The sequence below is a fragment of the Anopheles arabiensis genome, chromosome 2, assembly GCF_016920715.1.
Source record: "Anopheles arabiensis isolate DONGOLA chromosome 2, AaraD3, whole genome shotgun sequence".
NCBI classification, from domain to species: domain Eukaryota; kingdom Metazoa; phylum Arthropoda; class Insecta; order Diptera; family Culicidae; genus Anopheles; species Anopheles arabiensis.
In genome coordinates this window covers 22,560,427-22,585,994 of record NC_053517.1, presented here as the reverse complement: position 1 = coordinate 22,585,994, position 25,568 = coordinate 22,560,427, and the positions used below count along the sequence as shown (strand labels likewise).

Here is a 25,568-nt window from a genome sequence, read left to right as displayed (position 1 = left end):
AAGCGAGCAAAACACAAGCTTTTCAGCAGTAGTTCTGGCTATGGTGAGAAGAAGAGGCAATAAATATAACTATAAGTAAATGAATAATGTGGTTATAATACTTCGGAAGCGATGTTTGAAGACCTGCGTTCGTGAATTGAAAAACGCATAAAGTTAGAAAACAATTGAATTATATTTCCATTAAGTTCTTCCGCAATTATAAGAAATAAAAATATCGGTTTAATTTGAGCTAAAATCAAACAGCTGAAGTCAAACTAATAGACGAAGGAAGAAAATGATGTGTATGTTTAGTACTTACTCATATTACCATTTTAATTTTTCATCATTTTTTGTGTATTATCAACAACGGTTAAATCGCCGAAACGTCAATGTACGGTGCGCTAAGAAACATTTGTACTCTCTATTGCTGCACTAGTTGAAAGGCACATACAGTGCTTGATGAGCGCAAATCACACATACATAGATATACCTAGGTGAGCTTTGCATAAATATCACTCTTCTGTTGTTTCAATCTCTAACGTCCCTTTTGTACTTTTACCAAATCAACGTTCTTCAGCCCCGGTTGCTACCAGGCAGATATTCAAGCACTGTTAATCTATTAAAGTCTAATCATTTTGCAAAGACTTGTAAAAAAAAACTAGGGATTTTTTGCTTTTGCCGTTTGTTAAACCTTTGCAGTAGAGAGAGTGTCCAAGAGAAAGTGTGCACAAACAAACAACCGAACCGAAGCGAAGAAAAACATATCCTTCCGGACCACGGCTGTTTACTTCAGCTGCACCAGCACCATGAAGTAGGTGACAACGGCTCCAAGAACCTGGAATGGAAGGGATACGAGAATGGTAGCAAAAAATAGACACAAACATACCACCCATCAGGTTAGAGCCAAACTCCCTGTTTTGCCAGCCTGTTCTGTGCCAGTCACCAGGCTACACTTACCGAAGCAAACAGATCGAGCGAAACGGTGAAAAACTTGGCTCCGGAAATAGTCATCGCCTTCTGGCACTGCTGACAAACGATCTGGACGAAGGTTTTTGCCTCCTCGGACCCGTCGTACCAGTGGCAGGAATAGGCCGCCTCCATCACGGATGAGCTCTGTACGGAAGAGGTATGGAAGAGTGAAAACATACATAAGCCGAGATGGCAGCGGCGTTGCAAAAGTGTGCTGGCTTTGTGATGCAAATCTGTGATCTGGGAGAATGAAGCGATATTGGCAGGGAGAATGCTTTCCCACGGCAACACGCCGAGCGCACGTACCTCCTCGATGAGCCGATTGCCAAAGATGCAAAACAGGAAAACCTGAGCCAGCGCGTAGCACAAATATCCGATTACGGTCAATCCGTACACGTTGACACCGTCGATTTTCGTTGCCTGGTAGGCGAGCAGCGTCAGCTTGATGGTGGAGGTCAGCATGTGCAGCAGCAGGGCAGGACCGTACGTATCTCCGATTGCTGAAACGAGACTGCAACGGAGCAAAACGAGAGAGAGAGAGAGAGAGAGAGAGTGTAGGCATTTGAAATGAAGGACGTTTTTGTGCGAATGTTTTGATTTTTCGCTGCAAAAACCAATCCCAAATGGAGTCGCTTTTTCCTTGACTCCGGAAATCGAACGACACGACGGACGCATAGATACGCAGGTGAATAACACAAATATTAATCACATCATGCATGATCGATTGACGGTAGCAGCGGTGGCGGCGCCGTGTTTGCTTTCCCCAGCATCCCTCCGAACCAGGACATTTGTTTCACAATGCCTTTGAAAGCTTCACCACGCCTCCCCAGAATGGGCTTTGTTTGCGAGGATAGAAAAGGAAATTGAATGCTACCGGATAGGCTACATTTACTATCGATCACTCTGTCTGGGAATCGGCATGCCACATAGCGCCACACGCTTTGTACCGCGAAACAGGCCGAAACGATAACATTTGTGTTTGTGAGTTTGTATGTTGTCGCAGTTCGTGGAACACACTTGACAGCCTTCGCGCAATTGTTCGCGGGTAAAAGCGTCAAATTGAATTTTGGCCCATTTTCGACGGAACTTCAGACGGGCACTGCGATGCCCACAAGAGTTGCCCTGCTGTTTATCTGTTCGATGAGGGCAGCAAAATGGCAGCACGGTAGTGCACGAAACACTGAGCGGCTTCGGCGCAAGCTGTTTGCAAACGGACCCGGGCATCAGGTTGATTTGTTCGTGGTAATTCAATAAAGAGCACATTGGGCTACACTGGTTCTGAGATCTGTTTTGTGTGAAAAATCGAAGCAAATCGATTTTTTTTTTGCAATTTGTGAGATAAATTACGAGGTTTAAATAAATATTGTACTACCAACGTACTCATTAAACAACAAAGCTAAACAGATTGCATACTGTTAGGCGAAAATGTAACCGATACCGGCAAGGTATGCAATCCGTGTTACAAAACAATTCTATTTGAGCATGAACAGCATGAAATGAATGTTTCACGTAATATTCTGATACATTCTTTGTAATCGCTTTAAAAAAAACTGTACTTTTTTGCTATTTGCTATATATTTTAATTGCAAAGTAACGGCATAAAACTCATAAACACTACACATGCAAAAAAAAACCCGTTGCTTTCGCTTTATTAAGTCTGTCGCGGAAAATCCGTTCTGATCCGTTGCACCCATTTTCCATACGCGTGTGCTAATGGAGGCGGATGGAGAGGTAAAGATTCAAGAAAAAGCTGACGATAGCATGCCACACAAATGCCACCCATCGCTGGGAAAATAGAGCTCGCTCAAGTCATACGCTCACAAAAGCTTTCCCAGCAGGCAAATCACGGCATGTACTGAGGTTCGGGATGTTCTTGTTTCTGTTAAATATCGCTCCCAGGCGTTGTGGCGTTGCTTGTAGAAGGTTGCGTTGAAAACTCGCACCACCGCGATACGGAAAGGAATGCGCGTGTGGGAAGCAACAACCTTGCAGGCAAATCGCGCCCGCCTGTAATATTCAGAAAATTCAAATCCACGGGTAAAAGACATCGCCAACGTTGGCAAGCGAAGGCTTCCCGCTCCGAAACGGGCATCGAAAGCAGCGCACGGGACAATCTGAGCATCTTCGCTACTTCCCATACTGTGTACAGTGCACCCGGTTTGGGCGCTGCGTTGGGTGTTTGAATAGAAATTGTTGATGCTTGCTGGCGGCGTTGGTTTGAGCTTCTGCGACATACGCAGCTCCACCGGGCGAGCATGTTTTTGTGCGAGCGAGGCGTTTTTTTCTGGAAAGGGAAGGGGCGCACAAGGTTTTTCACCCACCAGTTGGGGAGATGGGTGGTGGCAGGAGCACCACTCAAAAGGGGATTTTCTTTGCATTTGGCGTGCTCATTTTCTGGCTCGTTTCGATTGCGTAATTCCCCGCACGGCTTACGGTTTCGGGCCCAGGACCCAGGACGAATGGACGTGGGAATCGGAAACAAGAATAAAACCACCTCCGGTGCAGAGCGAAAGCGATGTCTAAAATCTGTCGCGTGGCTCATTTTACATGCATGGCTGGATGCTGAGCTTGGCGCATTGTTTCCACGGGCTTTAGCACGAAAGCAGTGGGTCAATAAAATAAGAGCGAAATCTGAACCATTGTGGTTGATTGTAAGAAAAGCGGGCAAGCACAGAAATCGGAAATAACGTTCAAAACAGCTAGGAAACGAGCAGGAAACATGAGCAGGTTTGGTTGTTGCTGTGATGCAGAGGAGGACTGACAAGAAACTTTCTCGAGGGAATGACATAACGAATTGTGTGTTTAAAAGGGTTCTCTGCTGAATCATTACAAAATGTGATCGTTCTGAGCTAAATATTTGCTGTTAAAAAACAAAATGTTCCTTAATAAGCCGATATGACAATGTTAAAGAAGCAGTTTTGTTTAAATTGCATAATCTAAGGCGTTTCTTCATACAGAACGCTACATTTGAAAATCACGCCTGAAAGTATGCAATTTACCGTACACCAACTAAAAAAACAATGAGGTTGGCAATAGTTGGGAATAGAAAAAAATAAATAATGTTTGATTTACTATTTCGATCAAAAGTTTATCGCATTCTTACAATGAACACTGGCACAATGGCCCTTTGAACCGAGCCTAGCTTTCCAACTGACTGACGCCATAGTGACACTCGCTCTCAACACACCGAAAGTGGGTCATCGATAAGGATCTTCACCAAAACCACGCAGGCTGAATCGAATCGGACGTGATCCGTATCGCAACCAGCAGCAACACGGCTCGCGGCATGTACGGCACGCCGTACACAGCCATACGCCGAGCGACAAATCTATAGCTGTGTGTGTAATATTGTAAAATCAAGTCTATGTCTAACGAAATTTACAGCTGTATTAGCTGCAGCAGATGGTGTGGTGCTGTAAGCCATCGACCCGAAACCCAGACAACTCATCGCGTCAGGATGATTCAATTTGCCGCGCTGCTGCTGCTTCTGGTGCTGCCGTTGCTGCTGGAATCTAAACGTTTTCGCTTTCCCTTCACGTGTGTGCACTCCGCAGGCGGTAATGGAAACCGTCAGCGATTTATGGAACCAGAGGAGGAAGAAATCACAACTCGTGCTGCTCGACGTAATCCCTACGCTTTTTCCTCGCCCCGGGTGAGGTCAGCCAGTTTCCAGTTCGCCTTTTTTTTTCTTGCCTCGCCGTAAGCGGGTTCGAGATATCGGAGACATCGGCCAGGGAAAAAGGGATGCTTATCTTGGTGCTGTTCGATATCGTGGCAGTGGCAAGAGGTTGTTCGGTTTCTCACTCCCCCATGTCTCTAGCTCCCACAAACACACAAACACAAGGACACAAAGGACGACGGACTTCAAATTGGTGGATTGGTGAAATGGGATTTTGGGGGAGCTTTGTGAAACGATTTAAGCATGTTTAGTGGAAAATCGATACGGGTGAAATCGTTCAAATAAAAACTTCACTCCGGGCGATGCTGGCTGAGCGACGATTGGTTAGGAAAGAACGGGAGAGGGAGAGTGTGAACGTGCAAAAAGTCACGTCAACAGTAGTGGCGCCTTGGCTGGATTGAAAGCTTCGGGCGTATCGATGCTTACAAACAGCTTGTGGTTTTTCTGGTACGAATTAGGCCTGTTTTGGGTCGGTGCTGTCACAATTGGTACAGATTAACGTAGGAATGAGATTGTAATACGCTTTACACAGAATTTCTTCGCAAAACGATATTGCAACCGGTTTCAGCACAACACCAAGCAATACTCCCAAGAATGTAAGTCCAGCAAAACAAGCTCTTACTGTGGTAAAGTATCCCTTTTTCATGGAACCTGGAGGCTTTACACCACACCTTAGAAATTACCATACCTACCGTACAACGTGCTTGTGCCGCTCGACCCAGTACTTGATGGCGCTGCGCACCATCATTTCCTGCTTCCGGGTAAGCCCGTTCGGATTTCCGTTCCTGCCATTCTCGTCGAACGTTTGCAGCGTCGACGGCGCACGGAACTGGGCGCCCCAGTCCGCCTTCGAGCTGTAGATGCCGCTCAGATCAAAGTCCTTCACGTCCGGATCCTTTTCTGTGGTAGCGTAAAAAAAAGGGCGGAACGGTAAACGGAAAGCAATGTAGATGATAATGTAACAATCAGGCGTCGGTGGGAAATGTGTAAACCTCAAAATGACGCTCTACACGGAACTGACAAGTGTAAGGAGAAGGAAATAAGCGGAAGGCTACTTATGTCAGAGGCTCGTGGAATAAATAATAAAAAGGAAAGAAGAATCTCGAAAGGATCTTTACGAGGAACTGAGAGGACTCCAAACAATTCTTTTGGGAGTTGAACAGGAGAGAGAGGGAGACACAAAATGGCAAAGGCAGCATAACAACAATACACACACATCACACACATCAGATTATTATCAGAGATGATATTGTTGTTTGTGTGTTTGCTATCAAACACGTACACATGTTCCTTCTCCCTTGTCATCATCTTCGCCTCTTCCAACCTACAGAAACACAGTACCGCGTTAATATCTTCCCTAAAAATCTTCTTAAAAAACGTTTTGTGTGGGTTGGAGATGCCGGGCATCGATCCCGGTACCTCTCACATGCTAAGCGAGCGCTCTACCATCTGAGCTACACCCCCATGCGGTGAGTGAGGACCGTTGCTAGGCCTACAAAAAGACCTTTCGCTCGGTCCGTAACGTGCAGTGGGCTTTTATCGTGGCAACCGCACCAATCTTCATCGACGAAGAAGGTGACGAACGACAGAAACACGGTAAATTACATTGGACTTAAGCTTCCCCCACTCTCCACAGACGTGATGTGGGGCATGGGTGGGATAAACACTAAAGCTGATAATAAACTAGCTCCGATCGGACCTGCAGCGCTCAACACGACCTGGAGCGGGTATTTAAAAAAACCACACACACACACGCAGAAGAAATCGCTCTTTTTTTCGAAATCCCACCACCGTCAGGCAAAACATGAGATGAAAGTGAGCACAGCAAGAGATCAAGAGCAAAATAAAAAAGGAGCACCGCTGCAAACACCGTTCGATACACCGAAAACGCAAAAGAGAGAAAGAGCGCGGGCAATTTCGCACGGATTGGATGGTAGGCAAAGGTTTGTTAACATGCAATTCGCGTTGCGCTTTGGGCACCACGGGCGTGGTACGGTGGCCATTCGTCGTGCTCGAGCTTTACGGTTTCACAGCACAGTGCATAGTTTCAGGCGTACAGGCGCGATAGATGAAATGGAGAGCACCGATCTTCTATTTGGAAGCGCTTTATAATAAATAGCAATTAGAGCAACACGGAACTAAGCTCGTCTAACGATGTGAACGCAAACAAATCTCCAGAAAAAAAGGATAAAAAAGGAACGGAGCTTATCCGTCCCTACAACTGTGGCACAGTACTGTACACGGTCGCCGTGCTCGAAGTCGTCCGCCGGGCTTTACGCTCCACCACGGATGGACGGGGAAAATCTATTTTTAAACTTCAATTTATTTGACTTTTTTTGCTCGCTTCGCACACTACATCCGTTCGCCCAGGCTGGGGGCCTGGGTGGGGATTGTTTTATCATTCTGTCGCACTTTCATTCCCCTAGCCTTTTATTTCCTCATCCTGAAATACCGGTACGTAGCGATGATGTCGTACGGATGATGGTTTTTTTCTTGTTTTCCCTTTCTCACTGTCCCCACTGTCTCGCTTAGCTTGCCGAGTGTTAAGGTCATTGAAATGAACTACCAGGGGATTGTGTTATGCTCTCTTTGAGTCCGTCTGCGACGAGTACACGTTTCACATACCTTCGTTGATGATCAGCTCCGATTTGGAACCGGCTGAAATTGCTCGGAACAGTTGCGAAGAGTTGGGCCGGTAGGTGTCCAGCGAGGCCGAAAGCTCCATCAGCGATCGCATAATACCCTGCCCGAGGGAGACGGAGAGAGAGAGAGAAAATAAAGAGAGAACTCGGGCGTGAGAGAATGTTGCTTTTTTATCGCTTCCTCTTTTACCTTTAACACTACACGTCGATAAGGATAATGCTGCAAGCGGATGTAACGACAACCACGTTTGCTACCGTACCTACCTTCAAATGTTGCAGCTGCTCGCAGGCTAGCAGTAACCAGGAGCAGAACATGACATCCGCGAGGTTGCTCTGGACCATCGAAAACAGCAGGAAGTAAATCTGTGAAGCATAAAATGTGTTGTAGTACGGTCGAACCAATCCGTCCGCGATAGTCGCTTTCGCGCCGTCCCAACGGATTATCCCGTCCCGTGGCATGGCGGTGCATTACAACGAGGACTCGTCCGCGGGCCCTAACGCTCCGAGGGTACAGATTAATGAAGGCAATATTGGTGGCGCAAAACTGGGGATGAGGCCGCCGCCGAAATCAACCGTGACTCGGTGCGTACCGCTGGTGGCTGGTTTAGCTTTAGCTCAAGCATGAAAAGTCCATTAGGTGGTTAAGAGCGGAAGTAATGTTAAAAACACCCATCAAACTTTATGACATCCCGAAGCGGAAACGGTACCGAAGCTGGCCCTTAGACCATAGCAAGGAGGATTTGTTCTTTTTTTCTGTATGCACTTGTTATAAGACAAGTCATATTGCGAAGTACCCACGATGGGAAAGGAAACTTCCACTGGTAAAACCATTACTTCCACCGCCATAACAATTGGGCCCGGAAGCACTTTGTTTTAATGGGGATGGTTCGCTGCTTTTTATATTGCTTTGCTAATTAAAATGCACAAACGGCTGTATTAAAATGATGGAATAAATTATTTTGCACGAGCTTGCTGGGAAGGAAGCAAGCGGACAGCGACACATCTGCCGCCACAGTTTAAACTTATTGTGCACCAATTAATTAAGCACAAGTTTGCAGAGGATTGTGATGAATATTTTAAACGTTACTTTCCGCAACCCTCCAAGTACGGTCCATTCGTTAGCATTCGTTACACACGTTTTGCATCTCTTTGAAAAGAATTAAACGTTACGGGCGGAACGGTGTGCGGCACCAGCACAAACTTACAAAATGCAATGAAATGAACATCAGGGTATAATTGCCACTGTAATGCGGGCCACATCATAAAACTGGATCCAGAATCGTATAAATCGTTCGATTTAAGTACTCAGCCTCAGTGCCTGAAGAACCTCCGCAAGCCGGCAAACGAGCCTGCGCTGGTTTCATTTCCTTTTGTGCCTGAAAGTAGCAGACAAGTAAAAGCCATCCCGCAAATCATCAGATAAAGCGTCGGGCGGGAAATGGTTTGGACATCTTCATAATCGTCGCTTTTCTTTTGCCGTTTCGCTGGACGATTGGTGCGGGCAGTAATCTTTGCCATTGAGAACATAGAATTTGTTGGTGGGGCGTTAGCAAAATGAATAAAAACGTTGATCCCCACCCGCTCGATTGACCTTGAAACTTGAGCTGTAGGCATTGTAGCGAAAATGGATTTCCTCCGTTGATGGAGTTTGATAAGCGGGAGGGCGAAAAAAAGGCTATTATCACAAAAAGCCCGAACACGGCAACATTTGTCGCTCGAATTGCATAACTTTAGGCGAGGATGTTGTAGCTGCATTGCCCAGTCCCGACCTCCCGACGGTATGCAATTGCTGTAAGAATGTGTTGGCTCTGTGAAGACCGTTTTTAGTCCCATTTTTTCGCCGCGTTGCCGCTCACTGACTGCCAACTGTGACGCGCGGGACATTCCGCCAACGTACCTGGTAGATGAAAGAGAAAATGTACGCCGGTCCGCTCATTGCATTCCACGGATACCAGGACTTGATGGGCAGCCGGGGTATATCCACCGTGTACGTCTCGTTGGTTGCCTTATCGAGCACAGTCTTGACGCTCTCGCCGAAAAATGTTATCGTAACCCAGGCTAGTACGGATGAAAGAAGAAAGAAGCAACAAAAAACATAAACGAAAAGCGATGAGTAATTTATCGAGAGGAAGAAAAAAAAAGAAAACAGGAAAATGGGGAGTTCCCTTTTCACCCCGGTGAAGCTTATGAACCGTGAAGATATTCGGTGTGCGGCGATAAATCAAACCCAAACTCTCTGCCTGCGATGTCTTGCATCCCCCTGTGGGTTGACTCAATTATTCTTTCAGATATTTTATCCCGTCCCTCCATCGAGAGAAAACAAAAACCCAGTCAAGCGTAACAGTAGATTGGGGTTCTGCCGCAAAGACACTTTCCCAAACGGCCACACACATACACACATACCGACAACCGATAGGACGGTGGTGGCCATCACCAGCACCAGCAGCTTCCGCATCTTGGCGAGCGCAATCGAATGGTACCGGGCGTCCGATTCGGCAAACAGCGGGTGCGTGTTGGTCTGGTTCCAGATGGCGAGCGTCCGGTAGAAGTTCTCTGAGTTGACCGCAAAGTAGATGAACTTGGTGACCGAGTGCGTGAAGAACAGGGTCGTGATTGTGTTGGCGGTCAGCTCGTTCACGTCGTCCGCGTTCGTCGCCAGGTTGCCGAGGATGGCGAAGAACTGGATCAGCACCATGGCGAGCGTCCACCAGGAGTACACCTTGCGGATCAGTATCGGGCCGGTGACGTAGCGGAACAGAAAGTGACCGCTGGCCTGCATCAGCCGAATGTTCGGCATCAGGTCGGCGACCAGGCCGACGTACTTGGTCGGCTGGACTTGCATCTGTGAACGGGAAGTGAACGGGTTGAGTCGGGCTCGTTTGTAGCTACGTTTGGTGTGGTCGGCAAGAGACTAATTGATTTATCGATTTTTAGGTAACAGACACAAAGCCGTAAAGCTACAGGGAAGAGTTAAGCTGTGTGTGCTCTGTGTACTTTGAATGGCGCAGTGAAGCGGCATCAAACGTACAGGAAAGGACAATTGCAAATGGTTGAAGCCAAACGGTAAAATCTCTCGTACAAACAATTGAGCTAGGCTGGGGCAGACGAATGGGGAAAGCTTTGATTGTGCCAACATTGAGCACAGTTTTGTGACCTGATTTGCGAGAAGCAAATATTTGGAATACATGGGGGGCGATTGCACATACACACACACACAGTCACACATGTTTGAAAGGATCAAATGTTCTGTTTAACATTTGAACGAGAAAAATGGTTGAGATCTTCGCCTTGTCAAGTGTAAAGGTTGAAGCGACATCGAATACTTACTTTTCAGCACTTTTCTTTTCACTTCTCACTAAACACAATGCTTCCCACGGCACACACACACAGAAAGAGATTTCGATCTGCAACTTCTCGGCTCACACCGAAACCTTACCGATGCAACCGTGCACACGTTCACAGCAAAGCAGACGAACCAAGCCAAATGAAACTTTGCACATTCTTTGCCTACCAGCAGGCGCTGGTAAGCGCAGCGTGATAGGAAAATAGTTCGATTCGCTTGTGTAGCCGTTTGCCGTACAAAGCAGCGCACCAGCAAGTCAAACCGCGTAAGTCGCGCCGGTTATTCTTTGCAAATGCTGCTGTTGCAGAAAAGTCTTGTTGAATTCAGCGCACACACACACACAGAGAGTCAACGTGAAGCACAGAACGACAAACAGCTACAAAACCACACTGCAATCACTAGTTTTCGCGATGCACAAGACGTTAGCAAAGCGTGTCCTATCGCGAGCAGTAAACGGTTTATGATTGGCGCCTGTAGATTTCTATCACTATCGTTCCGACACTGATAGACGAATCGACTTGATACGTCCTTTCCGCTCGACGTATCAATCGAATGTAAGAAGTGTCGACGCTATTGGCATCATCCGGTACAGAGAAGTTGGGTTTGTCCTTGAGGGTGGCTTACGTGGCCGCTAGGAATACGCTTACCGAGCGTCCCGTGACATCAACCAATGCCGCGAGTGTGCGTTCTCGGTACATGTGTACCCGACCCGATCTTGCTGGTGGCTTGAGGAGTCCAACTTTCCCAGCGCAACATCTGTTCCGCCTGGGCAGCTAATGGCCGCATTTTCCCACCGCCATCACTTACGACTAATATGTGGATGCGTGTGTGTGTGTGTGTGTGTGTGTGTGTGTGTGTGTGTGTGTGTGTGTGTGTGTGTGTGTGTGTGTGTGTGTGTGTGTGTGTGTGTGTGTGTGTGTGTGTGTGTGTGTGTGTGTGTGTGTGTGTGTGTGTGTGTGTGTGTGTGTGTGTGTGTGTGTGTGTGTGTGTGTGTGTGTGTGTGTGTGTGTGTGTGTGTGTGTGAGTGTGTGGTTGGATGCTCCCCACGCTGGTTTATAGAATCGAGAATGAGGGTGGAAGAGTTTTAAGTGCGTTAATCTTTTATGCTAACAACCACTCGATGCCACACTTTCCGTTTACGGCGTGCAGCATCGATCGGAAGCGTAAAATAGAGGTCTTTATGAGGACGGCTTGTATGTATTGGTGATTGACATTGTACCTGAGCGAAGAAGGTTAGACTGGTAAATATTAATTGCTTATCGGGGTCTTTTATTTTGTGAAAAATAATTATTTAAAAAAAATATGCTACAAAAACGAAAGAAACTGAAGCGAAGACGCGTAGCTTGTCGTCTTGAGCGATCTCCCTCCAAGGCGTATTTGTCCCTCGTTTCTCACCGGACGCTGATCCCACGATTAAATATTTAGCGCTGTCAACTACGACGGAAGGACTCGTTCTAGTGTGTCTGTGTGAAATTATATATATACGAGTGTGTATGTGAGAGTAAGTGTGTTTGTCTTATTGCTTGTCTTATCAAACAAAAAGGGAAAGTAAAACTAATGTGTGTTTTGGGCTTTCCATTTGATTGTCCTCACATAGTGCAATCCTTCCTGCCTCATCCTTCCTTTTTGCTCAACCACTTGCCTTTTTCCAATTTGAAAAGAGGTCCATGTGACGAGGTGTGACGCAAATGAGGGTTTAAAATTAAAACTCGGCCCCAAAAGGAACGACCTTTACCTTGAGCGGCACACGCTCCTGCACGACTTGTGATGAAAACACGAGCCTACCAGCCCGCTTATCGGTGAAGATGAAGGCACGGGTTGGTCATAGGCAGAAGGCACCTCCACCATGATCATCACACAAAATGTGCTGTGTTTAACGGAACGCTTATCGCTATCCCCAGTCCCAGAGTGTCGTTTCGTGTGTCGACGTGCTCCAGAAGGGCCGTTTCGGAGGAAGCGGGAAAGCGGACAGAGCGGAGGACACAATTTAGGACCTTCACACTTGGTCGCCTTTCGGTCGGTCGGTGTGGATGTCTGCCAGTGCTTAAATAGGCATATTTTATACACCTCCAGTTGGGTTTGGTGATGGCAAAACGGAACTCTCGGCTTCCCTTGTTTTTTTCCCTGCATTTACCATCACCATGGGCTGCCATGAGAGTAAGAAAGAAAGAACAGAAACTCATCCGGGACATTGTTCTACGAGGATGATGGAGAACGAGAAAAGCATGATGAAGGGCCCCTTCGGTGTGCTGTGTAACTTTCACTTTCCACAGCCGCTTTCATGGCGGCCGATTCCGGCTTGAGATAGAGATAGATGCGGGCGACAGCACGTTAGTTTTACGAGACACTTGAAGCTAACCGTAACTATCACACCCAAGAAGGTTGGAAAGTTCTGTAGAGGAGGGGGAAGGGGGGTCCATATCCTGTGCAAATGTGCTGACGTGCTGAGGGAGGCAAAGAATCTGTGTCTATGTCTAGCGGGAAGCGATCATCGTTTCATGTTAACCTCCGCGTGGAGTCTACGTTCGGCACATATTATTCTTTCATCGCTCTTCGTCTCGAGTCTCTTGGGCGGTGAGCGCTCCAGACCAAACCCTACTTCGAGGAAATCCGGAACTCTGCGTGTGTGTGTGTGTGCTCTGTTCGCCAATCCGTCAACCCGTCCCGGGCGGTTAATGGCACATCATTTTACTCTCTCTGGCTCGCTGCGCCAGGAATGTCGATCATAAGACTGTAGGGGCAGAAATATGTTGAATCGTCTCGAAAGATGAATCGTTTGGCGTGAAGCCGTGACGCGTCGGCGTTAGCGGGAACGCCATTTTAATTAAACCCTTAATTGATTTCGTTGCCTCCCTTCGCTCATTGCAGTCCATCACACTGCTCTCCGTCGCACCCATTAATCAAGCGGAAGGCGTTGTTTTGCGCCCAGCATGTCACCGGTTGGGAGATAAAATCATAATAACGATGTTTAAAACATGCTTTGGTAGGGTTTGTTAAGTGGAAGTTGTTTGCGAAAAAAAAGGACTGTCGCTAAACATGCTGAGCGATCACTCAGCACACTAGCATGGGGGCTGCTCGGTGTGAGTGGCAAAGGAAGCGAAAAGCGGCGCCGGATGGTTGATTTCAAATTCATTGCTCTCGGAAGGCTATAATCTTAGGGGGTGAAAACAAAAACCACACACTCATAGCATGTGTGACGGCGAAGTATAATGGTCGAAATAGAAAAATAAAAAATCACACAGAAGCGCTCTTTATGGCTCATAAAAAGCGCCTTAAAATGGCTTGCTCAACCGTTTACACAAAAAGACACGTGTGCAAGGGACAGGATTACAAAACCGATACACAGCGTTAAAAATCAATTAACTCGTTCACACGGCTGGCGGGCTTTGCGTACGAAAATCGCAGAGGTCGCACATGAACGCAACCCTCTGCGAATGGTCTCCGGACGCTGTGTCTATCAATCGTGCCGTGCCGTACTCAGCTGTTTTCACGGAAAACTGTCCGAGCAAATTTCACCCAACTTTTTTTGTTGCTGCCGTTGATGTTGTTGTAGCAAAATGCTGTGCGAATATTTACAATGTTTTGCAAAAAATACAAAATAAAATGAAAGAAAACGAAACACGCTCTCCCTTCAACGCGTGAGTTCCGTTCGGGAGCTGCTCACTCTCCAGCGCACTCACGTTCGTTGCTTGTCGGTTGCTCTCACTCTCTTTCTCACGAACGCGGCACACGTTGGCCGTCCTGATAAGGGTGAGATAAAGTTCCGTTTCCGGGGGAGCTGCTCTCGGCTCCGGGGGTCGACGAAACACGACGACGTTCTGTGTGCGTTCTTCATCCTTGCGCTCCTACTCCTACCAGCGTGAAAAGCTGTGGGGCCAGTGCCACCGTCATCGAGGCACACGAGATGAGCTAGTCGCAGATGAACCTTGCTTTCACGCGGACGCACTAGACCGACGGTGTGTGCGTGCGTGCGTGTGTGTCTGTACGGTTGTGGTACGGTTTTGCGAAAACGGCATCTTCCTATTACGCGCATACACACAAGCACACACACACACACGCACACAGGGAGCGAACACACACGCACACATTTACATCACCTATCCACGAATATTTTGTGAAGCGTCCCGGTGTGACAGAGTGTTCTTTTTTTTATTACTGTGCGTTTAGCAACTTTTTTCCTTCCACTTTTGGAAATGGTTGTTTTATCCCCCTTTTTTGTTGTATCCCCTTTGATGACGCGTTCTATTTGTGTCCCATTCCCATGATAGTGGTCTGAGCAATAAAGAGTGTTGTGTTGAATGCGTAGCGATTGGCGTTGGCTTTGAAAATGAACGCAGAGCGTGGTGTGTAAATAAAAGAAGCGTTTTTGGTGGACTGGTGGAGGCGCATGGTCGCTCGAACCGTTTAGTGTTTCGTTCGGTTCCGTTTTTCCCCCTGCTCTGATAAGCTCACGTGTTTTTGTCTCGACAGCCCCGAAAGGTGCTTTGTTTGGGTAGGCGTTATCAACAAGTAAACGGTTAATGGTGGTGGAGTGTGTGCTTTTTATTTTAAAGAAATAATACTAAAAAACGTGTTAACCACCAGCCTTGTGAAAGCTAATTGCGAGTGTAGAAAACGATAAAAAAATACAAAGTGAAATTCGTGTCGAAGCTGCTCTACCTTGAGAAAAATCTTCCTCCAAAACCCTGCTAAACCCTTTGGAATACAGACCCAGCCGAGTGTAAAGACACAAAGTAAATAAACATAGCGTTAGTGACATATCCCTTTCCTTTTGTATTGTTTTTTTTTTTTCCTGTGCCTACTTTTGTGCCCTCGCCGGGCTCGTCAGGGTGATAATATTATCGAGTTCCAGGAAACGCGGTGAAAAATGGGGAAGAGTGGAAAGCACAGAAATAACAATCTAATTAATCAAACAAACGACGGCCTATGGTGATGTCGGCGGGAATTACACCTTGTACGAAATATGAGCACCAAAACCATCTCCGGTAATCGGCTTATGTCGCAAGCCAATCGTGTCCGGGCGGCTGAGCACGTGGTGGAATGCCAATGGGTTTTTGCGATATCATATTTGATGCCTGGCCGGTTTGCACTACCCGAATGCACGCCAAATAAGGCTGAGCGGGTTGGCGTATGCGTATGGATGGATAAGTGTCGGAAGACATCGGAAACCCAAGCTCCAAGGGAGAAACGTTCGAAGAAATTTCTTCCACCAACAGCAACTTGCTCCCGGTACAGAAGACAAGGGGAAGTGGCAGAAAGAAGTGGCAGAATGGAAGGGTGGCTGGTTACAAATTTGTCTGCGTTCGCCACGGCCAAAGGGTGAGAGACGCCGACTCGCCCATACAGTCGCTCAGACGACGATAGACGACGAACGCCACGACGAGCAGTGAGTCACTCACCGGGGCAGGACACACACGCGAGACAAACTAGGGAAAGGGACAATCTTCCCGCATCCATCGGCCGCTTCCCCCACGGCACAACATGCTCCCACACAAAGGAAGCATCACGAGGCTGTGTTATGCAATCACGAGCCTGGCCTGCGTATCGGCACTCGGCTGGCTCTAGCAGGCCGAGGCTAGCTAAGTTGGCGTTCTTTTCCTGCCCTTCGATGCTTCCGATGGGTGATGGATTTACTTCATCGCTAACGTGTTCTTGTTGTTTTTTTTTTCTTTTTCGCTCGCCCTTCCCTTCGCGGCACAACCAAAAGATAAAATGCAGAGCAGAGTTTTGAATGGCACAGACGAGAGGTCGTACTCTGCTTCATCAAAGGCACGGATTGCTTTACGATATTTATATTCAAAACAAATTTCGAAAGGCGTCTATGCTGTGCAAACAGCGCCAGTGCACACATGGCTGGGGTGGATTAAGCTTTGCGGAGGATATTATACACACACGCACACGCACGCAGGGACTTTAGCTCAACCAAGTGGCTTTAACGGAGGGGACAGGGTGCTGCCCATTAAAGCGAAGCACGGTTTATGCATTGATTGATTTACAGCGGAAATGGAACGATTGTAATAAATGGTTAATATTTCATGGTTCATTATCTTTTCACTCAGCGGTTCAAGTTAAAGGATGAAGCATTCGTTGCCTGTGCGGTCGGTCCGTAAGCTTCGATGCGAACGCAATAAGGCAAACGCTGCTACGTTGTTTGTGCGTGTGGTTTCGCATTTTAATACCACGCGCTGTCTCCGTGCAGATAGTGATTTTAATAATCAATGAAATGGGCTGAATACCACTTGATGCTGATGGACTTTGTTCTAGAGCAAAAAGGCGGGTTCGTTTCCAGTGTCTCTTAGGCCGGTGTTGTATGTGAAGCCCCAAAATAGCTGTCAACAGACGCGTTGTTTGTCGGGCACATATTGCCGGGCACAGTGTCAGCAACGAGTCGAGTTGCGTACGGGCTTCGGGAAGGGGTGGAAGCACTGCGCCACGATCTAATAGCATTCTATAAAAAGACAGCTTGACGGTTGGTCGCACTGTGCGAACACAAGGGAGCTGATGCTTGTGCAGTGATGTTTAGCCAAGGAACGATTTGTGCTTGGTGTGGAATATAAATGTGTCGGAAAATGTGGTTCGTGGTTTGATTGCTATTTGAAAACAAGTCTCTCGAAGCTCTATTTTTTTACCAAATTAGCTCACATCTACTGCAGCAAACAGCCCTCAATTCAACGATTAGAAATACATTTTACCCCCGATAGGCATTTATTAGATTATGCCAGCATAATCAGTGCGGCCGTTGTAAATTGAGCCATAAATTTCCCGATTATGCATTCCGCAGCTGCATTCCGAATCGCGGCTGCACCAGTAGGTAGGCGGAGATTGCTGTTCGAACGGGTATTTCTATTGAACGCCCGGTGCCGGTAACGACTTTATCTCATTACCGTAATGGATATGAAATGGCACGTATCGTTTATCAAATGCAAACGAACGAACGTACGATAAACTGTGAAGGCAGCAGGAACATGAAGCTGTGCTGTCGGTGGCTGGTGGTGGTGGTGGTGGTGGTGGTGGTGGTAGAATATTGCATTTTAAACAGACAGATCGTGCGCGTATTAGACACACTACAAGCAGAGGCATCTAATAGATCAAAGCAGAGGTAGAGTACCATGGATGGTGCACAGAAGTATCGACGCTGCATTACTTCGCATGGTGCCTGCAGGAAAGATGGATTCACCTTTGTAGGATTTCATCCCCATTAACATCACACACACATGCACAACAGCTAGCAGCCAGTATGAGTAAGTTGCGCAGGGTTTCGGCTTTCTGATCTACTTACGTTCGATGGCGTTTCCATCCGATTCCAACCGTTGCTCGATGACATGGCACACCACGAAGGGATGTTTTGGGCTAAGTGGATAGTTCGTCGATGGACAGAAAAGTTAGCACACCGTCCGTACCGGCGTGCTCGGCCATCGGTACGGGACTGAATGACGCCGTGCAGATGTAGCCGGGACCGGACAGTTTGGCCTGCCGAAGGTCCGGAAATCCTTTCATCTAATCATCGTTTGGATGGATTTTGCAATCAGGCGCTGTGTACCGTACTGATTACCAGACAAAACCCACTCGGTTTCTCCACGGTTTTCCCTTCCCGTAGCCACGTAAGGGAAATGTTTGCCCCACACACACACACACTCGTACGGTCATCTTGAGGGCGCTTTGCTGCACGCTTCCAGGGCTTCTCGGGTGGTGGCCAGTTTACAGTGCATATCGAGTTGATCGATTGACTATCAACTGATGTTGACCAAACAATAATCTTAATCGTTTAATGTACGACATACACATACAAAGGATGAGGCAAAGTCAACAAAGCTGATGGTTAAGCTCAATGCCATCGTCGTGAAAGGCTGTGCGATCGATTCCAAGGGTTCTTAAAAACTTAATAGATAGACAACTACCATGCTAGTTAAATGAAGGACGCTTTTTGTAGTTTGAGATAGTGACTGGAAAATAACCCATAAAAAAAATTTAAAGACAGTGAATGCAATATACTAAATTGCAATGTTCATGAAAAGTCACAGTTTTTATGTAACCATTCTTGTGTTTGGCTGTTTTTTTAACAGAATTTTTGTATTTTTCCGACGCATTACGACAAAACGGCATGAAGAAAGATCAACGGATAACTAAAATGACATCGTTGTCCCAAAAGTAGCCTACTTTAAGGCGTTTCCTTCTTCCAAACGCCCCCGACAAGATATGCAATCCGCAATCCACCGTCCCACACCCCAGCGTTAGTGTGATTTACGTGACGCAAAAGTAATTTCTTTGTGTACAACTTGCTCCTGTCCTTTAACGAGCGCTTCCGCGCTGAAACTTTCGCTTACTTTGACAAAACTATGAACATTCTACGGCTACGCCGTATTGATCATCCAAACTCCAATCCAAACAACTTTTATCTTTCCTCTGTACGGCTTCCCCATGCACTCAGCTTTACGTGCGTAATAACACGTCCCAAAAATGGGGCACCATGCGTCGAGAATTTATTTGCTTTCGATGCTGCTAGTACTTCATCGACCGCCATTGCTAGCTTTTTGGTGGACCAAAATGGGCGAAGAAAAAAAAATACACAAAACATGGATGGTGCTATTAACTCAGGGGATTTGAAGAGCCGTGAAGAGCAGGAGGAGAAGTTTTTGCTTTATGAAGCCATTTTATCTATCTGTTTGCTGCCGTCAATCCGCCGACCGCGTTTATTTATCGTTTTGCGCGACGTGAAAAGCCCAAAACATAAAAACAGCCCCTAGACCTTTCCACTTTGTTGACACACGACTTGGGCGAACAAAAAAACAAAGCCCTTCCGTATGAAAGAACTCGTTTCCGGAACATGTTCGGATTAAGAGGTAGCGCGGGATGTTAATTAACTTAATTCTAGACACTAGGGTGGGAAATGTCCTTGCCGCAGTTATCTTTACCGCTTCGCATGGATGCAAAGGGACAATGAGTCGGTGACAGTTGGTTGGCAGTGTTGGGGTGTTGTTTCCAATTCTTCCAAACAATTTGCATCATAATAAATCATCATCTTCTAATCAGCCACCATGAGCAAATCGGAGAGAGAAAATCACGTCCATACTGAACGGAAGAATATTATAGAAATCATTGATGGGAGACTTTGGGGATCAGTTTTGTTACGGATTCAGTTGAAGATAGTAAACAAGCATATCTTTTCCCAGATTTTACAAGATACTTACCGCACTCGCACGTATTCATTACGTTTTACTTTTGTGATAACAAAATTGGGTTAAAAATGACAGAAATCACAATAAATCGAGCTTAAGACTAATATGTTTAAGAAACACAGCAAGTCGTCTACAAAGCAGAAGAGTCCTTATGATATTTCAACACTAAAATTCCTTTGTTTTCTGGATTATACACAAAAATATTGTTTCCGTCTGGAGATGCCGGGTATCGATCCCGGTACCTCTCACATGCTAAGCGAGCGCTCTACCATCTGAGCTACACCCCCTCGTGTACAGGTGTGCAACTGCCAACGCTACAGTTGACACACCATTGGCCTACTTTCACTTTCCACAAAAGCCTATTACGATCTCAACTCGACCATTAGCGGGCAGTGGTACTCGAGCTGCTGCTGCAGAGCTTCGTGCTCGACATTCAACTTGACCATTTCGCCATTCACCGTCGGGATGAGGGGTGGGAGGGGGAGGGTTTGTTATCCATTGCTGGCCGACCGCGTGTGGTGGGAGACAGTCCTGGAAACGAACTCTCCAAACCGCAACGCGCAACGACAACAGCAAAGCCAACCGACACAAGAGTGGGTGTATTTTTAGGCCAAGCCCGGTTGCATACGGGCTACTTGTGCACAGCAGAGAACGTACAGAGCTGCCCCAAAAGGTTCCGTACTGCAATATGCTGCTACGCTGGCGAGAGTCAAAAGAGAGGTAGGGTAGGTGTGTGTCTGGTGGTTCGTTCAGGCACGTAAACATATTTATGCTCGTCAACCGGTGCCGATGCCCGAGCGGGTGTGGATAGGCGGAAACGAGTGGCAATAGGATACGAATATCCGACCGTTGGCACACACGTATGCCGGGACGTCTTCGCTCGGAAGGAAGAGCCGGTATTAAAGAGCGTGCAGGGGATGGGAGATGCACTTCTAGCTTCGAGCAGCTTTTAGTGCAATTCAGATTTACCGGGAAGAGTGGAAATACTTGTCATAATGGGGGGACTTGGTGGGCGAGCGCCTTCGAAGGATAGACTCTGCAAATCAATTAGTTAATGTATGAATGAACTTATCGGTGTGATTTATGGATTCCCTAAAAGGTCCAATTGCATTAGACAGAGAGAAAGAGAAAGAGAGAAAGAGAGATATAGTGCACCTGGTATGCAAACATGTTGTTGCTGCGAGTATGCTACTTAAAGGATTATCTTCTTTTTTATTGATTCAGCCATACAACCGGATACAGTTAGTTTGCATTCCGTACATCGTTCTGTCTATATGTGCTTTCGTCCTGCTTACATCCCACCCTCCCACTGCCGTCTAACTCTTTCTGTTCCTAGATCCATTAGAAAAATTGTTCTGTCTCGTATTTCAAATTTAATTTCTTCTTGTTGTGTTTCTTTCTGTCCGCCATTACAATGCTAACCCCGCTGGAACGGCCCTGTCAGCCAGTTGATTCACCACACGATGTGCAGCACGATGGGCAGCTTTGGTCGGTCCAGACGCAGGCTGACGCACCCACCGACACGAAGCGACAGCTTGCTGCTATAGTAATGGTACTGGCGGACAATAACGTGTTCGAAGTGGACTAGTGATAATTAGAGTAGCGGTGTGCCGGTGTTTGCAGCTTCACCAACGGTTTTTCAGTTCGCAACCGGTCCTAAGGGAGTGAAGTCCACCCAACCCAAAGTGTTTCGTCTGCTTACAATGTGCTGCTCGATTGCGAGATTGGTTGCGCTCAAGGAGTATGCTACCGAACGGCAAGTCTCAGCACTGTCAGCTACTCCCGGGAGCATCGTTACGCTGTAAATCTGAATAAAAGCATTACCATAAGTCAAGCTGGTGCAGCGAGTGTGCTAGCAAAACCCAGCAGTCGTTGGTACAGCTTGGGAAAGTGGGAAGAAAAACCAACACATCAGCAATTGCTCGCAATAGCAGCGGTGGGGACAGAGCTGTATCGCAGCCGTACGGGGACCCCGGCACTACGACCCGGGAACGGAACAGTGTTTGCCGTCAGCCTGCTCAAGCTTGCCGTCAAAATGTGGAACCGCCTCTCGCCGACCAATTCCAATAGACTGTTGCACGATAATGGTAAAGATCATTGCAATAACCCTCCCAAACACAGCCATAACAGTAAGTGCTCGGAGCAGGCCCGTCCGCCCAAACCGACCAAAGCAAGCTCGCAGCCGGTCCGTCCCTGTCCAACAACCCGGAAACCTTCCCAAACTTGCAACACCAAACCAACCTCTACTACCATCAACATCATCACCAATACTATCACCACTGCTAGCTCTACTTCCTTCTCTACTACTTCTACTACTAATACTTATACTGCTACTACTACTACTGCTACTACTGGTACTACTACTACTACTTCCGCTAGCAGTCCCGCTGCAACCGGCGCTGCTAGAGTTTCATCTCTTTTTTCCAACTCTTCCATCACCACCAAAACCACCACCACCAAAATTAAACCCTTCTCCACCACCACCACCACCACCAAGGGCACCACTGCTAGCAATAAGCTTAACAAGATCCTGTCCATCGATATGGAAATTCGAATACAGAATAAGTGTATTTCAGCATAGCGTATCACTCTGGAAGGCCCGGATCCGCCCTGGATGCAAGGCCCCCTCAAGGTTGCGTTTCTGGGGGCCTCCGGCGTTGGACGCACCAGCATCCTACAGGTATGTCGGAACGAGGCACCGGACCGCGCGTGTGTGTGTGCTGCGCGAAACGGGACTCATTTCTTACCTCGATTGCGCTTTTATTTTGTAGCAATTTTTCAAGCACGACTTTCCGAAGGACCACATCCGCACCAGCAAGCGGACCGTCTACCGGAGCTGTCTGGTCTGTGATACCTGCATACGGGAGCTGATGGTACTGGATGTGCCACCGCAGAAGTACTTCCCGATCGATAATCTGGCCGAGTGGAACAATGGCAACCCGCTAGGGCTGCGCACGGTTCACACGTACGTGCTGGTGTACGACATGGGGAATCTGGACACCTTCCAGGTAGTGTATCGATTCGATTGGGTGTGGCAAAACGTTGAGCATGCAATTTTGTGTTGTCAATTGCATACATTTAGGGTGATGCGAGGAACATTGCGCCTAAAAGTATGCAATTGGATCTGCAATTGGGATTTTCTTTGGGAAACATGTTTCACTCTTTGGTTTCTCAATTTTCTATCTCTTTTCTCTACAGTACTGCCGCAATATGCGTGATCAAATTTTAGAAAGTTTCAATCATCGTGATTTTAAGATAATGGTTGTGGGCAACAAGGTTGACATGGTATCAAACCCTCATACTCAGGCAAGTTATTGGAAAACTCGATGTTCGTTATTACCTTTATTCGGTATTTAATTGATTTAAATTTTAACAGGAACTGAAGGACATTTCCACCCTCGTCCGGAAGCACTGGCGCTGTGGCTACGTTGAATGTTCGGCAAAGTAAGCTAGTAGCAGGGTGGGATGGTTCTACTTTTCCCGAAAAACGTACTAAACATTTTCACTTCTTTCACCCCTCTCCTCCTATTTACCCAGACACAACTACAAAATTGGAGACATTTTCAAGGAGATGATGGGATACCCGGTGGGCGGCACGGCACCGAAGCTAGAGTTCTCGCAATCTATTGGTTCAAAAAATCGTTGCACAATACTCTAGTAGTAGCTGAACTGGAGGTTTCCTCCAACACGCCTCACGATTGCAGCTAATGGAAGCGGGTAACCCCGGCAAAAAGGCATACGGCTAAATCCATCCATGCGCTTGGCTTGCAGCTTCAAAGCAACGGTTCCCGCCAATTGGAAGGTGACCAGTCTCAGGCGTCCAGCAAACTTCGTCCAGCCAGGAATGACCTACTCCACACGGCGACATTTCCACCGACTCTAATGCCTCTTATTGCGGATTGATTTATTTTTTTGCGATGTATACTATTGTCCCCTTTTTCTCCCTCAGATACATGTGTGTGCATGAAAGTGGCAGGGTCAATGAAGCGTTTTGAACAGAATCGGAAGTAAAGCCTATTTCCCCATCAAAAACCATCCACCAACTCCAACGGATTAAAAGCAAAAACCTTTTTACTTTGTAGAGGAGATGTCGTTTGAAAAACTGTAATTAACAAAGTGTACTAAAACAAACCAGGTAGTAGACCAGCCGATGTAGACGGATATATCAAGGATATTATAGCACACAGTTACACACAGCACACCTAACCTCAATGTATTGGGCAGCCGCCAATAGGAACCACAACACTAGCCATCCGAGTTAGCCAAACCAATCCAATCACCGTTATCATTATCGTCATCATCGACTAGTAGACGACATGTTTTACGCTCCCCGGTGTGTACATACAAAAAAGGACCCACACGATTTTTACGTGATTTCAAAAGCGATAGACAATAACGGTTACCATTACCATTTACATGGGTGGGCGCGGGTGCTTCTGTTTGGGCACCTGGATATTTCGGCGGCACGTAGAAAAAAACCCTTTTGCCGTAGTAGCAGTAGTAGATGCGTATTAGTGGCCATGTATGTATAAGCCAAGCTGTGTGTGTGTGCGTGTGTGTATGTATGTTTGTACGTGTGAGTGTTTTTGCATTTGACATGTGTTCGACAGTGCACCATTGTGGCTTTGCAGCTTTGTTTTTGTGCAGTAATAGAACGAGTGTGATTGCTTTGGACGATGGGTTTGCAAAAGATGCTTCCGAAGTTACCGAGTTGTTGTTAGAAGCGTTCGATGCGTAGTAGTTCCGTTAGCTGCCGTGCGACTGAATCAGAGCGTTAGCTGATTTGTTAAGGTTACTTAGTGCCGCCGTAGGACGGTGGGCAGTAGTCGTGCATGTTTCGTTGTTAGCTCGATTAGTTAGCTCGTTAATGGACAGTGTTGTTAAGCGAGTTATGGTTCAGGTGTAAACCGACTTAAACATGATGAGGTACTCTGCACTACTATAGCTGTACAGGTTGTAGTTTGGTGTATCATTGACTGTAGGAAAGCAAACAGTAGTGTGTGATTATTAACTAACAGACAAAATAATTCGTTACAAGCTACTGTCTTGAGTTTTATTCCAAATAAATAACACATGCCTCAACGCTCCTCTTCTGGAAGGTGCCTGGGTATGTGTACAAATTCTAACCAGCCCTAGAAAGTGATATCGTGAGTAAACCATCCTCAGCCAAAAACAAAAATCCACAAAATAACAAGAAGAAAGCATTACTCTAGCTATCATTTGATCATGTTTAATGCGGTACAGCTGTAAAACTGTAAAAAAATATATCAAAATTGGCCAAATTATCGTTAGACGTAAAAGAGCGAATGAGGCTACTCGTGAACGAATGGCGGCAAAGGGGCTAAGAATGGACTGAACGACGGCAACACACTGTTATCGAATAATGAATCAAGCAATGTTAGTTGAAAAATAAAATAAAAGTATCTACCCTGCAGAAGGGTAGCATAATGGAACAATAAATGGATGTGTTTATATGTCTTTTGCTACCATCTTGCGACGAAACTCGAATCGCTCAATTAGTCATCGCTCATCATGCCTTGAATCACGTACCTTTTGAAGCTTATGTGAGAAGTCAATGGCATCACCTCGTTCGTCACTCAGACAAAAGCCGTTGAACAGTAATGATGCAACAAAAGAAGATTTGCTTTAAATCAGTTTATTATCAGAATTCCACCGAAAGGTTTACTTCACCAGATATGTTTTCAACACCACGTGATGTTAATTTACAGTTCCCTTGTTTCCAAAAATTGGATGATTCGCCTAAGTAATTGTTTTAGCAA

At 46.6% G+C, this 25,568-nt stretch overlaps 2 protein-coding genes and 2 non-coding genes across 6 annotated transcripts; 1 reads left to right on the top strand and 3 right to left on the bottom strand.

The window, feature by feature from the left end:
* Positions 1-371: 371 nt before the first annotated feature.
* LOC120894209 (odorant receptor coreceptor) lies at positions 372-18,024 on the bottom strand. Of its 2 annotated transcripts, none has more exons than XM_040296659.1 (9): positions 17,892-18,024; positions 9,673-10,111; positions 9,167-9,327; positions 7,534-7,632; positions 7,253-7,370; positions 5,320-5,527; positions 1,255-1,459; positions 937-1,092; positions 372-814 (listed from the first exon to the last, which is right to left on the bottom strand). In XM_040296659.1, exons 1-9 carry the CDS (start codon positions 17,934-17,936, stop codon positions 764-766), a joined length of 1,482 nt encoding a protein of 493 aa, XP_040152593.1. In that variant the 5' UTR covers positions 17,937-18,024; the 3' UTR covers positions 372-763. The 2 variants fall into 2 exon arrangements, with proteins under 2 accessions (XP_040152593.1, XP_040152594.1); XM_040296660.1 differs by lacking the exon at positions 17,892-18,024 and adding an exon at positions 10,597-11,179.
* Positions 6,019-6,091, bottom strand: Trnaa-agc. The gene has a single exon. It is a non-coding gene; the product is annotated as a tRNA-Ala (tRNA).
* Positions 14,514-25,241, top strand: LOC120894211 (ras-like protein family member 10B). 2 transcript variants are annotated; one of them, XM_040296661.1, is made up of 7 exons: positions 14,514-15,345; positions 21,233-21,875; positions 22,365-22,468; positions 22,560-22,796; positions 22,987-23,094; positions 23,165-23,232; positions 23,326-25,241. In XM_040296661.1, the coding sequence occupies exons 3-7, from the start codon at positions 22,403-22,405 to the stop codon at positions 23,444-23,446; spliced, it is 600 nt and encodes a 199-aa protein (XP_040152595.1). In that variant the 5' UTR covers positions 14,514-15,345; positions 21,233-21,875; positions 22,365-22,402; the 3' UTR covers positions 23,447-25,241. The 2 variants fall into 2 exon arrangements, with proteins under 2 accessions (XP_040152595.1, XP_040152596.1); XM_040296662.1 differs by having other exon boundaries at positions 21,233-21,917.
* Positions 20,003-20,075, bottom strand: Trnaa-agc. The gene has a single exon. It is a non-coding gene; the product is annotated as a tRNA-Ala (tRNA).
* Positions 25,242-25,568: the final 327 nt, after the last annotated feature.